Source organism: Phaethon lepturus, unplaced genomic scaffold, assembly GCF_000687285.1.
Source record: "Phaethon lepturus isolate BGI_N335 unplaced genomic scaffold, ASM68728v1 scaffold22547, whole genome shotgun sequence".
Classification (NCBI taxonomy): domain Eukaryota; kingdom Metazoa; phylum Chordata; class Aves; order Phaethontiformes; family Phaethontidae; genus Phaethon; species Phaethon lepturus.
The window spans coordinates 58,905-73,555 of record NW_010551537.1 but is presented as its reverse complement, the minus strand read 5'-3'; the positions used below and the strand labels follow the sequence as shown (position 1 = coordinate 73,555).

General features: G+C 43.0%; 1 protein-coding gene across 1 annotated transcript in view; it reads left to right on the top strand.

Annotated features, from left to right (window-relative positions):
• Positions 1-845: 845 nt before the first annotated feature.
• The window catches only part of LOC104623772 (cytosolic phospholipase A2 epsilon-like), a 17,708-nt gene continuing 3,902 nt past the window's right edge, over positions 846-14,651 (top strand). Inside the window, exons 1-16 of the mRNA XM_010290956.1 lie at positions 846-872; positions 1,526-1,609; positions 4,327-4,408; positions 5,404-5,540; positions 5,946-6,077; positions 7,584-7,624; positions 8,344-8,386; positions 9,155-9,227; positions 9,431-9,600; positions 9,741-9,821; positions 10,575-10,612; positions 11,280-11,415; positions 12,067-12,203; positions 12,621-12,843; positions 13,601-13,715; positions 14,090-14,227. Of these exons, the coding sequence (XP_010289258.1) occupies positions 846-872; positions 1,526-1,609; positions 4,327-4,408; positions 5,404-5,540; positions 5,946-6,077; positions 7,584-7,624; positions 8,344-8,386; positions 9,155-9,227; positions 9,431-9,600; positions 9,741-9,821; positions 10,575-10,612; positions 11,280-11,415; positions 12,067-12,203; positions 12,621-12,843; positions 13,601-13,715; positions 14,090-14,227 (1,657 nt within the window). The remainder of the gene's footprint in view (positions 873-1,525; positions 1,610-4,326; positions 4,409-5,403; positions 5,541-5,945; positions 6,078-7,583; positions 7,625-8,343; positions 8,387-9,154; positions 9,228-9,430; positions 9,601-9,740; positions 9,822-10,574; positions 10,613-11,279; positions 11,416-12,066; positions 12,204-12,620; positions 12,844-13,600; positions 13,716-14,089; positions 14,228-14,651) is intronic.

Sequence of the window (14,651 nt, the reverse complement as noted above, 5' to 3'; positions counted from 1 at the left end):
GGCAGGGCCCGCTGGGCCGGACGCAGGAGCTTGCTTAAACGCGGCGAGATTTCAGCCGGAGTCAGCCTGAGCTGGAAAGTGGTGCAGAAGTATTCACAGCGGGTGGAGCTCAGCTAAGGAAAGCCATTGCTTCAGGACTAACAAACTAACTAAACAAAAATAATAATAACAACAAGCCATAGGAAAGAAGGGGGAGAGAATACAGCGACCCGAGGGGAGACCCAGCCCTGCTGTACCAAGGCTGGGTAGATATAAACCACCATAAGAGTGTCTCCGCTCTGCACACCTAGACCTGGGACTGCGGGGGCATGTGGTACAGAGCGCCTTAAACTGGCTTTTGCAGTGTAGACTGAGAGCAGTGGTGTTGTCCCTCTTTTTATTTTTTTCGTTAGCTGTTTTATCCTACCTGCTTACTGTTACAGATAACCTAAATCCAATTAACTGTTGCTGCATCTTCCTGCAGAGTACGTTTTTCTGTAGGCTTTGAGGCCTTGCCAGGGGGAAAGTTCAGTGCCCAGGTAAAATGGCGTCCTTACCATTAGTTACAAACCCGCCATCGGCCAGTGTTGGGCAAAGTGACTCAAACAACATACTCCCAGCTACCGCACAGGCAAAGGTATTTTTTCCTACTTATTTGACCACAGGATTCAGCTTCCTAGCATAAGAAAATGGGAGGGGAATAACCGGGTTTAAGAAATCAGGCAGAGGTGGGGCTCTGAGTCAGTTTATAAAATAGTTGCTCACCTGCATCTGAGACATTTAAACTGTTGGTGACCGTGGAAGCTGGGAGATGTGAAATTGCGTTGCCACATGTAACACTGGCCGTGTGCGTGACAGCAGCCACGATGGAGCAAGATGGCGATTTGTCTCAGGTGAGAAGGGTGCAGAGCAAAGCGAGGCATCTGGGGTCTCAGCTGGTTATGCCGCACATGGTGCAAAGACGGTGCTACTTTCTTGACCTAAAATTAACTGTAAATGACTGCGCAGGATGAAGAAAATCAGTGCTTCAAAAACTCACTGTTGAAACTAAAAGAAATGATAGCAACCCATAGGAAGGAGGTGAAAACTACTTGGGGAGTAAGAGTTTGTTTGCAAAAGGAGCATTTTGTAAATGCAGGGGTTCCCTTCATTTTAGACGCGTGATACGTGCAACCTTAGAATAAATATTAAATAGCATGGAGATGTGCTTCAAGGTGAAAGATTAATGACAGGGCGTGTTTAGGGGAGACAGGTTTGCTGTTCCTTTAACAGCCAGAGCCAGGAGCTGCCTTCCCTCCCCGTGTGTCAGGCAAAGGGTGGACCTTACCGGGCTGCTACACCTCTGCTCCGGCTTCCTGGGACAAGCACGGCACCGGCAGTGGCTCCGGGCACAGCAGGAAACACCTGTAGCTGCCGAGGCCCCGTGGCCAGCACTGGCCGCGGGCTCCCCTTCGCCGCTGTTCTGCAGTTCTCGGTTCCCAGTGAGGATCGCTTTTAGGAGACAGGGTGGTTTTTCCAGGGGTAATGTTGGCTCTTTTTGTTGCAGGAGCTGATCACTCAAACCGCTCGGCTAGGAGAAGGAGTCATGCGGCTGAATCCTGATGGGGAACGGTGGACGGCTCTCGCAAAGGTACTGCCACGGAGAATTCCAAAAGGAAACCGTAAAAGAGACTTTTCTGCTGGGTGGAGCCTAGGTGAGAACAGACAGGGCTCAGCATCTGCCAAACAGTCTAATTAGCTGCCATAACCCATCCAGCTCCCTCTGTGCAACACTGTCCCGCTTATCGTTTTGATCGCTTCACTTAGGCAATCTTGCTTCACGTTAAAGCCCTAGTGCTGTTTTCTGTCCTTGGTGCATGGGAAATGAACCTTGTTTTAACAAGACTAATACCCTTGAAAGGATGGGTTTGAATAAGCTTTCTGCTACACATGTCTTGTTAAAGCACAAGGGCAAATTTACTGACAGTCTAGGTAGTAAGAGCTGTGAAATTGTGCCGCTTACTCCCACAAAGAGCATGGCACAAACTTGAAGTGGATTTTCAAGACCTTATTTCCTGGATTAATCCTTCTCCTGGCCTCTGCAAAAAACTAATAGTTTTCCAGGAGACTTCAGACATGTTATATGATTTCTTTCCTCTAGGAAATTGGAGGACCAGATATGCTGAAAAAGGTTTTTTGACTTTGTTCTCTCTAGTTTGAGGCCATTCAGTAATAACTAGGGACTCCCTCTTGTTCTGTTTCAAGCTGAGTTAAGTTGCTGAGCAATAAGTGTTCCGCTTACAGTTTAAGGAATAGCAAACCCTTTCTGTTGATTAGTTGAATGGAAATCCCAAATATGAGAAAATACACACCAAAGCGCGCTCTCTACACTGCAGGGATCATGGCAGGTTCAGAAGAACAAGCCAAACCTCTCAAATTTTTTAGGCAAAACTCACACCGCTGACAGGATTTTGGCCATTTGTTATTTATACCTCTGTGATGTCTAAGCCAAGGCTCCCTGGTTATGACGGGGCACATCCACGTGCCTGAGTACTTTGTTCAATCTGGCCTCCCGCCCTAGCGCTTTGGGATCACCACAAGCCACAAAGGTGGCTCTAGGGGGACTCGAGCCCTGAAACTGAGTTGAGCCCTTCCAGCAAAGTGCCTTCTCCAAAGGCAGCCGCTGGCAGCGCCGGCTGCTGGCTCCGTAATTACTGAGCACTTTCCACCTGTACCTCCTGATTTCTGTGCCTTAGGAGTTAGGTTTTAGACATGAGTACAAGCGCCTTCGGTGGTCTTTACCCACAGCTACGCTTTGGACTCCTAGCAGTGGTTTGACGTCCTTGATTTGCACACCCGTTCACCTGCGGTGCAGCTGAACAGCCCGAATGTCCTTGGTGCCTTTTCCTGGGACGGGGTGCTTTGGTTTCCTGGAGGCTAATTTTACCTGTTTCTTCATTAGCCTACTTGCTAACTGCTAACCCCAATCTCAATAACATATATTCATTAACCCTGGCTGCATGCATTAATACACTTAAACATTATGAGAGACATCACACCGACGTGTTCCATCGAGCCTTTGCATACTGATGCACTTCACTTCTTACGGACGGTAAGCACGGAATATTATTAACACGGTACATGCCAAATTGTTTTGCTCAGACAGGCCAACTAGAGCAAATGTCCTGCTCCCCTTTCCTGCAGTACCTGTGTCACACATCCTTCTCAGTGGGACTAACGAGGTCAGTGTGATGCTAATGCCACTTCAGGACTGGCAATGGTCTTTTTATAGTCATTGTGCAGTGTAGGTGGAGTGAGCCGGTGGTGGCACTACCTGTCCATGGCCCTGTAGTTGCGCTAAACACCTTCTGCATTTTAGAACTTTTCGTGCCAAATTTATATTCCAACGTTTCCTCTTTTCCCCCTTTCCCTGACTGCAGAAATAAAAGTTTATGTGGAAAGAGAGGTTAATGGTATCTATTAATTTATTTTTTTGGTAAAAGGAGAAGGGACAGGGACTCATTTTTGGGCTCCAACATGAGACCAGAACCAGAGAGGCTAAGTCAAGCAGGAGGCCTTAATGTTGGAGGCACAGGTTATTATGAAAGAAGGAAGCCAAAGGGGACAAACAAGAGTTTCTTATCAATCAGGCTTAAAACACTGTATTTGCACTTCTTATGCAAAACAGTGCAAAGAAACTCCAGACACAAAGAGTTGACACGGTTCAAAACTAGAGAAAAGCTTCTCACAAGAAAAAGTCAGGGGTGAGCTCAGCTCAGGAGGGGAAGTTATGTCTCTGTAAATGAAAAACACATGCAACAGTGAGTGACATGGTGGAAATGCAAAGCACCAATCTCTTCCCCTGACATTAAAAGCAGCGCAGGGATCAGAGTTCAGCATTTAACTCTGGGGAGTACTCAGGAATGTGAGAAAATCATGTCCCATAGCCCAGGAGACTGAACATGTGTAATGACTGGATGGGAGGTGATTCCCACAATGATAATTTTATCACTTGCAAGAAGCCTTAGGCAGCGTTTCATTTTCTACCTTGGAAATTTAACAAGTAAATCTTTTCCCAAGTGGTGTCTGAATCTTACCATTTTGTACAGCTAGATCTTAGTTAGAAAGCAAATAAATTCTCTGTGATAATACAAATCCACATATCATGCTATAAAAGAAGTCTTTCAGCCTAGTACTTGATTTAGATATTAGGAGGAAAATAAATGTATTGGCCATTTCATAGTCACGTAGAAAAATTCAACTAAGTTGTTCATGATTTGGATATTTCTCTCTCTTGATCATTTCTATCTTCTAAATATGCTATCTAACTTTAGCATTCATTCCTGTCTTCAGTGTGCTTAATTTTTTTCCCTGCAGACAGAATCATCTCCGTGTTACTTACTGACTGTAAGAGTCATAAGAGCAAGAAATATCCACCAGGCAGATGTCTGTAAGTATCTGTAGTGCTCTGTACGGTCCCCTTAACCTTCATGGGGTACTAACGAGTCCTGCTCCAAGAAAAAGTGCTTTTTAGATTTCTTCCACGGATGGAGAAAGTCCTCTCACTGTCACGCTGGTGCCAGAAATGAACATAGTGTGTTGCTCTTCTTCACATCAGCCCTGCTGCGTGCAGAGGTAACTCTGTAAGTCCACAGCTGTACCTATTGCACGTATTTCTCTGCATCCCCAACGGGAGCAGCGACAGCTCTGCAGTCTGTTGAAAGCAAGAAATGTGGAAAGATCTCCTGTGTTTTCCTCTGGAGTATATTTATGTAATATAATATAATATGTATATATATACGTATGGTTGGGATGATGGAGAAAATACTGAAAAAGGAGTAGTCCATTGTTTTGATCCAGTAGTCCATTGTACTCAAAGCTTTCTCAAGGCTAAGTAATCCAAACTGGCACATCCTGATTCTCTGTGTACCAACTTTCACAGATAAAGCCTCACTAGGTGTTGTAACATTTTGTAGGTTCACTTCTGATGGCCTGCAAATGAAATATAACAGGAGATTACAGTTTTACTTATGCAGAAGTCAGGAAGATTTTTTTCCTTCATTTTGGGCGTTCCTTTATGTTCTGTCTGGCTAAAATAGAAGCTATCACTTTGTTTCTTTAACCCTTGCAAATATAGGGTGCTGTGGTTGTTCTGAATTATTTTATCCTGGGCTAAATTCATCGCTTGATCATACAGAAGGAGGAGAAAACCCTTTGTTTTTAATGCATTTATTATCTCTCTAATCACATTTATTCAGAGAAGAATCATGTTCCTCTTCTTTTTTCTCCATTCTTATTACCTAAATTGTAATGTTTATATCGGATAAATATATCATCATGTATCATAGATTCTCTCTTTGAAAACAAAGCTTCATGTTGTTCAATTCATTCTTTCTTCTAGAGCAAATCCTCATTTTAGATGTGTTTGTGTTTTTTAACATACAGTAAGCCAGACTGATTGCTACGTGAGCATGTGGCTGCCAACTGCTTCAACCGATAAATTTCAGACGAAACCCATCAAGAATTGCAAAGATCCAGTCTGGAATGAAACCTTCTACTTCAGGATCCAGAGTCAGGTCAAGGTATTGAGCTGGGACTTCACTGTTAACCATGACCTAGGGAGCAACTGCCAGGTTTTATCCTGTTGCAAAGGGGACCTATGTAATTTTCTCAAGAGGCAGGGAAAGATGCAGGAAGATGTGAGAATAACACATATCCTTAAGATGGTTTTCTATGCCATGAAAGACAAGTATCTCTCTCAGCCACGGGTAGAATATGACCTTTAAGATATCTGTGATTTCCTCTCATTCCTCCTCGTAGGCAGATGCATCCATGGAGTTGATTTCCCCTCCACCTCCTTCCCTTCCTGCTCTTCTTTTTTACGTCCTCCCACTCCTCGCAACAGCTGACTAGAACAGTTGTCCGCAGGATCTACTTCTTTCAATGAAACCTGACACATTTCTGAAGTCTTTCCCTTCCCTTCCCAGAATGTGCTGGAGCTGGCGCTCTATGATAAGGACGTGGTTACTCAAGATGACCACCTCTTCACAGTGTACTTTGATATAGCCAAACTTTCCCTGGGCGAGCAAGTCTTCATGCATTTCAAGTGTGATTCACAGGTGAGGTCTGAAGTAAGAAATAGAATAGGTTGGCAAGAAGGTGTTTGTCTGCTTTTCTGTCTAAAATGTCATTTGCAAAATCTTTCTTTTTTTTCCTTCTTGTGTATGGACTGCCCAGCCACATAAAAGGGAGTTGTTTTTCACTCTGACATGGGAAAGCCTCTTCACACCTGGATCTTTAAGCACAGGGAAGGGTTTGGTGTTGTTGGCCACAGAGGCTCACAAACTTCAGGTGTCTTTGCAAAATTGTCCCTTTGCTGAGCCTGCCCCCATTGAAGATCGAGGAGTGTGTCCACACCAGTACATGATGCTTTTTGTCATAACTTGTTACTTAACCTAGTAATTAGGAAGTAATAACTCAGTGATAGGAACCAAGTGTCAAACCAGACTAGTTGCTAATTATGGACTGTGGCGTGGGTGTTTAAATAAAGTGTCTAAGTCATGCCACTCAGCTTGGCAACAAGAAATATTACTATTTTGGATGTCCAGGGAGACTCTGAAAGTTGCATATCCCACCTCCCAGTATGTTCTGTCCGTCCCTCTCCTTTTCCAGTTCCCTCCCAATGTCTTGTGCATCTGTCATGCACCATTCAGTTGATTAATTGCCTTATGTACACCCACCCAAACTCCACTCTGCAGTTCAATATCTCTAAATGCCCTATTTGACCATTTCTTTCTCTGCAAAATACCACAGGAGCACTGCATAGACTCCCACTAGCCCTTGGTAAAATAGAAACGTTCGGCTAGTAGTAACCCAGCTCATTACTCTCTGGGTGGTTACAGGTGCCATACCCAAGCCTTTCATCACTGCGTTTGCACAGCTACCGTAGTTAGAGGTCATACTCTTCAGGCCTTCATAAATCTTTTTGGTCCTATATTAATAACTTTTTGCTGTCTTTAATGCAATAGGTAATTTGAGCAACTAAGTAACCTACAGCATGATCTCACTTCTCTGTTCTGTCCCTCCTGTCCCCACCTTTGTTTTCCTTTCTCCCGTGCTTTCTTCCTCCTAGGGACTGTATTCTTCTCCACCACCCGACAGAGGAGGCCTTAATGTCAGATTTACCTCTGTCCCAATGCCCTCAACACATTGCCAAGCAAAGTGGTTGTCCTCTTCCACAGCTGCTTTGTATGTCACTGTTTCCTCTCCTGACACCAGAAGGCTTCGGCTGCTCCCCTCGGCAGACCCTCTTTCTCTTTGCTGGCAGACTCGGTATGAGGCAGCATCTCCGCCTGGGTCTGTCCCTTGTGTCCCAGCAGCAGCAGGCAAACCAGCTACTTTCTTTGTTAAAAACTGCTATCAATCACAGCCATCCAGAAACCTCCGATCAATAAAGAATCTTGAGGCTCAAGACACACAGATGTGAGGTGGTGGGTGCCTCTATTTTAAATCCGCTGCCAGTCACAAATAGTGCATGCGTACCTGTATTGTGAGAGTAAGAACTTGCATTATGAGACCTGCCAGTAGACTAGTGCCAAAAACATTTTCCTTCCTTTATTTTCCAGAGACAAGAGGAGCTAGAGGTGGGATTTGCATTGGACAATATGTGAGTAAACATGAAATGCAACATAATCTGCAGCAAAAAGAAACAGGAATTCAGAGGCATGAAATAATCTAGTCTAATTGTCCAGAGTGCATCAAGGAGATGATGCTGCTGATGAACACGGTTTCCTGAGGAATCTGTCGTATGAGTTTTGTGATGACTTGATGCACACCAGGGTGACCTCCCATGAACTTCAGGCAGACAGGGAGAACACCCTAAAACCTTTTCTTTGCCTAGTGTAATGAACAGTATTTAAGACCAGAATACTGGGATTGCTGCTTCGTTACGCATTTGTCTTTGAGATCAGCAGGTGGGTTCACCTCCCTTCAAAGCACAACATGCAATAATGTACTGGATTTCTGATCTAGAGCCCTTTCTGTCCCATCCTCTGACAAAGTGCAATTAAAAAAAAAAATGGATTCTGTTAAACCGTCTGCAGCCTCAGCTTGGGGCTCAGTGTAAAATCACTACATGGTTTGGACCCACAGTACCTGGGGGTTTTTTTGCTGAGCTCCAGGACTGGATGAGCTGGTAGGATGACGGTTGTGCCTTGACAGAGTAGAGTGAGGAAACTTGTATTGTGAGTCTCGTGGGAGTTTTCTTTCAAATCCAATACACAGCTAAAAATAAGCAAGACGAAAATGAGGAGAAGGGCATGGCTCACGAATTATGCTGTAATTATACTGAGTTATTAAAAATGTATTTTTCTTTCTATTTCCTAGTTCAGGCCCTCCTGAAACCATCATTACTAATGGAGTACTAGTGGTGAGTGTTATGTTTTGTCATCTTTCTTGTCCTCTTGCCACACTTGTTCCACTTGACTCACAGTCATCAGGCCAACATACCCTTTGACTGAGCAAACCAGCACTGAAACACTGCGATTTCCCACTTCATCATCTGCCTCACAACACATCCTCGTGCATGGCACCTGTGGAGAGGCTGCGGCTGGAACAGCGGGGAGATTCCCCACGCTAGCATCCCTCTGGTGTTGCAAAGCCAACACATGGAAGTGGTTTACGTCCAAGACATCAGTGCAGCAGTGAACTCTCCCTTGGACATCTCTCCCCCTGAATTCCCATATCACCAAAGCAATGGGCTTTGTCCTGTCCCAGGCACACATAATTTCCTGCATTCATAACTGCACTTGTTACACAGGGACTTTCTGACCATGCCATTTGCTTATTAGCTTTGTTTCCTCATTATTTTTGTTTAAATCAGTCCTCTGCACCTCTGTTGGGATCCTGGGAGTGCTGTTTTTCACTTTGCCCTTACCTTCTCCCTTCTGCAAGCCCTGTTCATCCATACTGCACCCCCAGCCTTGCCCTGGCTGCATCCAGTTTCTCAGAGAGTCCTTCTGTTCCAGTCAGCATCTGAAATCAAGGTCACGGTTGAGAGAAAATGTTTTCCTTGGGACAAAGTGCACTGCCTGTATAACATTCATATCATCATCAGTAGGAGCTTAGACTAGGAAACAGAATCTTAGACTGGAAAATTGCCTGCCATGAGTTATTTTATTGTTTGTGTCTCTTACAGTCTCGCAAAATCTGCTGCTTGGAAGTCAAGGTGGTTGAGAAAAAGAAGAAAAAGAAGAAGAAATCTTTATCAAGTGAGGTTATTTCTCCATCAGCTATTTTAAAATCATGATGTGCTAGTATTATGAAGGCAATTGGCTTAATATAAGAATGAAAAAACCCCACAACAAATCCAAACCATGAGAACAGCCTTGTGATAGAAGAACTCTGTAAGAACCTTTGTTTCCAATTTTGATGAGAAAACTACTCTGTGTCTGCTTTTGTGTTGCTTCCTTAGAGAAAGAATTCTCCTTTAAAGTGCAAGGCTCTTACGAGGGCACCCAAGACATTATGCTGGGACCTGATCTGGTCTTCAGCTCCTCCTCTCCTGCTAAATTCCACTATGCCAGGTACAAGCAGCCAACGCTGGATGTTACGCTACCAAGGAAGAAACAACCTCCCTTCTTTGTATGTTATAACTTGACTTTATAAAACATAATAATGGCATGTAAAGTAACATGCACCATAAGTAACAACATTAATTTGCATTGTGGAAAGAGAGTAACATTCCTTACAATATAAATGTGGATATATTTGTATTTTTTCAGCGTTCCCATGTGTATGATACAACCTCTCCAAACATGGAACTTCATTCCCTTCCAAGTGGAAAAAACATGGTCTTAGCAAAGGTGAGTGCCTGCTCTTGAGTGGGAGAGGTTGAGAAACCTGAGTGTGGAAGTCTGCATCCCCCTGATGATTACCAAGGGACTTTCTGACGATGAAAGCCTGCAGACAAAAATGCCACAATCTGACAGTGGTAGGTCTTTAGGTGATAAGGCCACGTTGTGCCTTGTTGTGTTTGCATGGGTGTGGGAATATAGGGGATCTTGTTACTCCATTCTGACCTTACTTCATGCTAAATTTTGAGGCTCTCGTTTTCCCCTTCTCACGCGCCAGTGGGGCACCTGAACTAACTGAGGTAGAGCCAGCCTCTTGCTGATGCTGACCATGCTTTGCAAAGCGCTTTTAGATTCACGGTTTAAAAAAATCCATGTAGAATAAAAGCACCACAGCTGCTGTGGGGTATAAGCCACAGAAAGGGAGGAGCAAAGGCTGTTGTGTAGAATAGTAGTGTGGCTACAGCCTGGCTGGCTGCCTGAGAGAGGTAATGTGTGTAGAGATGGGTAAGGTATACATTTTCATTACTTTCCTTTGCAGTTGTCCTCAGACGTTGCATTCACTAGAAAACATGGTGAATTACTGAACAACTTCCCTGACAATAAACCAATGCAGTCAATTCACATACGCTGCTGGATTTTTCAGAGCCCCTGAGTTGTACCCGCATTGCTATGATGGCACAAGCTAAAATTCCTCCTGGGGCTGTAGGGGAAGAGTGCTAAAGCAGGTTGTCACCTTACACTCTTTGCATTCTTGCTTTCCAGGATAAAAGATTTGATTTATATGCGAAGGCAGACGACTGGTAAGAGACTTGGCCACTCTGGGGAGGGTAACTTGTCCTTAGCTGAACTCGTGTCACCCGTGACTCTTTACTGGGAAGGAGGCTCTCACAGTAGGACAGTAGGTTGTGTAACCTGTGATGTGGAATTCACATGAGCTGAAAGCAAACTGTATGTGTAAAATTAACAATACATGGCAATGATCCATATTGAGACATGAATCAAGAAAAAGGTGCATAAAATAGAAGACATAATACTACTAGCCAGTTATGCTAGTTGGTGTCATCCTCAGCACAGTTTTTAACCTTTTCTTTAACACTGGGCAAGAGCGCAGCTGATCACCTGGTACTGTTGATCATGAAGCAGGTAAAGTTTGCTGCCTACTTCAAGACAAATGTGAGAAGCTTTCCCTATAGCCCTCAGTGCAGGCTAAAGTACAAGAGAATCCAGGCAGCAGATGTCTCAGAAATTATCTGCAGGAATGTCTTTCCTTAGGTTTTCTTCTGATAACTGCTTAGAAATTTAGCAGTCCCTTTTTCTATTATTCTTTCATGCAGCATTGTATACCTGCTTAGGAGTGTAGGAAAGGGTCCTCCTGTGTGGAACTGGTTTATTTCCTTTTATTGGAAACTCTGAGTTTGTCCACCAAAAATAAAGAGGAATATTCTGTTTTCCTGATCTCATCTCCAGCCCAGATCACCTTGATGTGCGTTTAGGGTTTGAACTCTGTGTCCAGGAGCAAGACTTTCTATGCAAAAGGCGGAATTATGTTGCTCCTGCTCTGAAGAAGGTCCTGCAGCTGGAACAGGATCTGCTGGACCATGAGGTCTGTAGGGCCAACATTCAAAACACCTAATGAGTGCTTAGCATAATATGACCTCTTTTTCTTCCCAGTTAAATTTTTTTCTGGTCTTTCCTCATCTTTAAATTTATGTACATTTCCAATACTGCCCCATACCTCTAATCTCACCCTGCCATTTGTGTCCTTTGCAGTTTAACCCTTCTCCTGCTACACGTTCATTGCAATCGGGCTAGATATTCCTTATGTATAAGTAGCTTTTTCCACAGTCATTATCCTACGATTGTTATCCTTGTTGATAATACTTCCTCCTCTCTTCGACCTGTGAGATTTCTTTTTAATTCCTGCCTTTACAACTGATTTTTTCTCTCTTACTGTCTCTTTTGGTTTGAATTAATGCATTTTCATTTGTTTTTCACCAAATATCTGTGTGGAACACATTGGAGACACATGTCATTTATCTAAGCAAAAATCGTCATTACTTTTATTCCTGTTCTTTATACAATAAATGGTAGCTTACATTTCAGTGGAAATCATTTGGAAAGTCTCTGTCTGGGCACGTGTGGTGATGTCAGACCTTGGGTAGTAGGGAGGTCTCTGCTGTCACAGTGTCTGGAGCCACAGTCAGCTGCAGTCCACTGTCTGACACCAGCCCTTTTCTGTTCCTGTGTTGCACAGACCCCAGTGGTGGCCATCATGACTACAGGAGGAGGGATGAGATCTTTGACGGCACTGTATGGCAGTCTGCGAGGGCTCAAGAAACTCAACGTCTTGGACTGTGCCACATACCTGACTGGCTTGTCTGGTACTACCTGGTAAGTAGGACCGGGCAGCTCTTGGCTGGAGTCTTCCTGGTAACACCGATGCACTGAAGTAGGCTGGGGCTGACGTGCAGTAGTCTACCTATAATATCTTCTCATCAGGCCTATTTTTTGATCCTTTTCCAGAATCAACAAATTAAAGTCTTTTCATAGGGGAAAGTCATATAACTTTCATCAGCATTAAAAGAAGTGTTTTTCTAAGAACAGCTTATGGAAAATTGCCCGTCATTTTGACAGGGATAATGACTGTGACTACAAAGGGAACATGATAGTTTCTTAGGGAACTGAAGGCAGGAAACCTTTACTTAATTTTGAATCAAGAACTTAAAATAGAAACATAAAATGTAGCCATTGCCTACTTCAAACCTTGGTGTGTTTTTTCCCTCTTCAATATATATTTCCTTCTCCTAGGACAATGTCAAACTTGTACAGAGATGCTGAGTGGTCACAAAAGGATCTCAACAAGCAAATCAGTGAGGCTCGAAAACATATGACAAAATGCAAAATAAATTCCCTTTCCTTGGAGTATTTGAAGTATTACAAAAAGCAGCTGTGTCAACGGAAAAGAGAGGGCCGCAAAACATCTTTTATAGATCTCTGGGGGCTTGTCCTGGAATCTTTGTTGCATGACGGGGTACAGTATGTCATAAAGCAGCATTTACAGTGGCTTACAATTTTCTGAAAATTAATTTCTGTAGAAGATATTTCCCTGTTTTTTCTGAGAGAAGTAGTTTGTTACAAGACTGTGTGTATGCAAATGCACAGCCATTTCCAAAACATTTGGTGGCAGTCTTTTAGATATCCAACCATGGTGAAAATCAGCATTCTTTCTTATGAGATTTTGGATATGTTTTTCTGAGAAAACTCCAAGATCAATATTTTGAAAAAATATTATAATAATAGGTAATAATAGGTAAATATTCAAAATACTAATATTTTGAAAAATATTCTGTTTTAAGATTTTTTGGGGCATATTCTGCAAGTATTTTATTTAGAAATAGCAAAATTACAGACATCATCTTAATGCCCATGAGACGTATTAACAAATGGACCTACAGGCTTTTGAAATACGTGACAGGTCTTACATAAACCCGTAGCATAATGCGTTAAGCTGGTTTATACCAAAAGTATTGTTTTCTGCTCTCCATCATTTCCTTCCATTTTCATCCTAATGGGTCATCAGATAATCTGGCATCAAATTAGATGCCTGCAGATACTTCAGGAACAGGACGCTTACAGGAATCTTGAAAAAGATGGAACATTTCAGAATTTACGCCCAACATGCATTATACATTAGAGGCAGAAATTTTTCTGCCCTACAAGCTTAGATGCAGAGAAAATGTTCCTGTGCTAACTTTCCCCTCAGTGTAACCATGTTTCTGGAATCACAGAAAGACAACCATAGACTCTCTGATCAGCAACGGGCCATTGATCGTGGTCAGAACCCCTTGCCTATCTATACTGCAGTCAATGTCAAGAACAACTATAGCACTCTGGATTTCAAAGGTAATTATGAGAATTCTGAGAGTCATTTGTCTTTATATTTAAGCTGGTAAATCCTGGGACAGTCTTTTTAGATAGTGTAAAACAAGCCCTCTCGTTTAAAGACCAGAGCCTCAGCTGATGTGTACTCGTGTAATGTCCTTGTGGTCAGGTAAAAGTTTGACTGTCTATGCAACAAACTCTAATTTTCATGTCCCTGATTTTTCATTTGTACCATGCTTATAACTCAATGCTATTGGTCTGAAATATTAGAATTAACTGCAGAAATTATTTTAACTTTTAACTCCTTTCGTTCCCATAACAACAACATCATTTTTATCTACAGCTAAGGGGCTGTAAGTAAAACATTGTTCTCTTCTTTGCATTCCTCTTCACAGAATGGGTGGAGTTCACCCCTTATGAAGTGGGATTGCAAAAATATGGAGCTTTCGTTCGTGTTGAGGATTTTGGCAGTGAGTTCTTCATGGGTCGGTTGATGAAGAAGGTCCCTGAATCCCGGATCTGCTTCTTAGAAGGTAAGCTCTTAAAAACGTCTGAATGTTGTTTTCTTTTAAATTGTGAGCTATGTAAACTAAGCACTAATAAAGCACTGGTGCATGACTGACAGGGAGGTTTCACTAGAGAGGCTAAATGTCTCATTGCTGAATCAATACTTACTACAATGGATTCAGTTTACTAAAAGAAATTCAGTGACAGGCTGAAAAATAAAATTCAAAGTAACAGAAAAATGGTTATTTTCATTTTTAAAGCTAGTTTTGAATAAAAATAGTATCACTTCCAGTCCAACAATAAAATTCAGTTCCCTGGGAATCCACGGTTCTGCTCATGCTGCTCCAGAAGGGTGAACTCCTGTCACGGTTTAACCCCAGCTGGCAACTAAGCAACCACACAGCTGCTGGCTCACTCCCTCCCTAGTGGGATGGAGGAGAGAATCGGAAG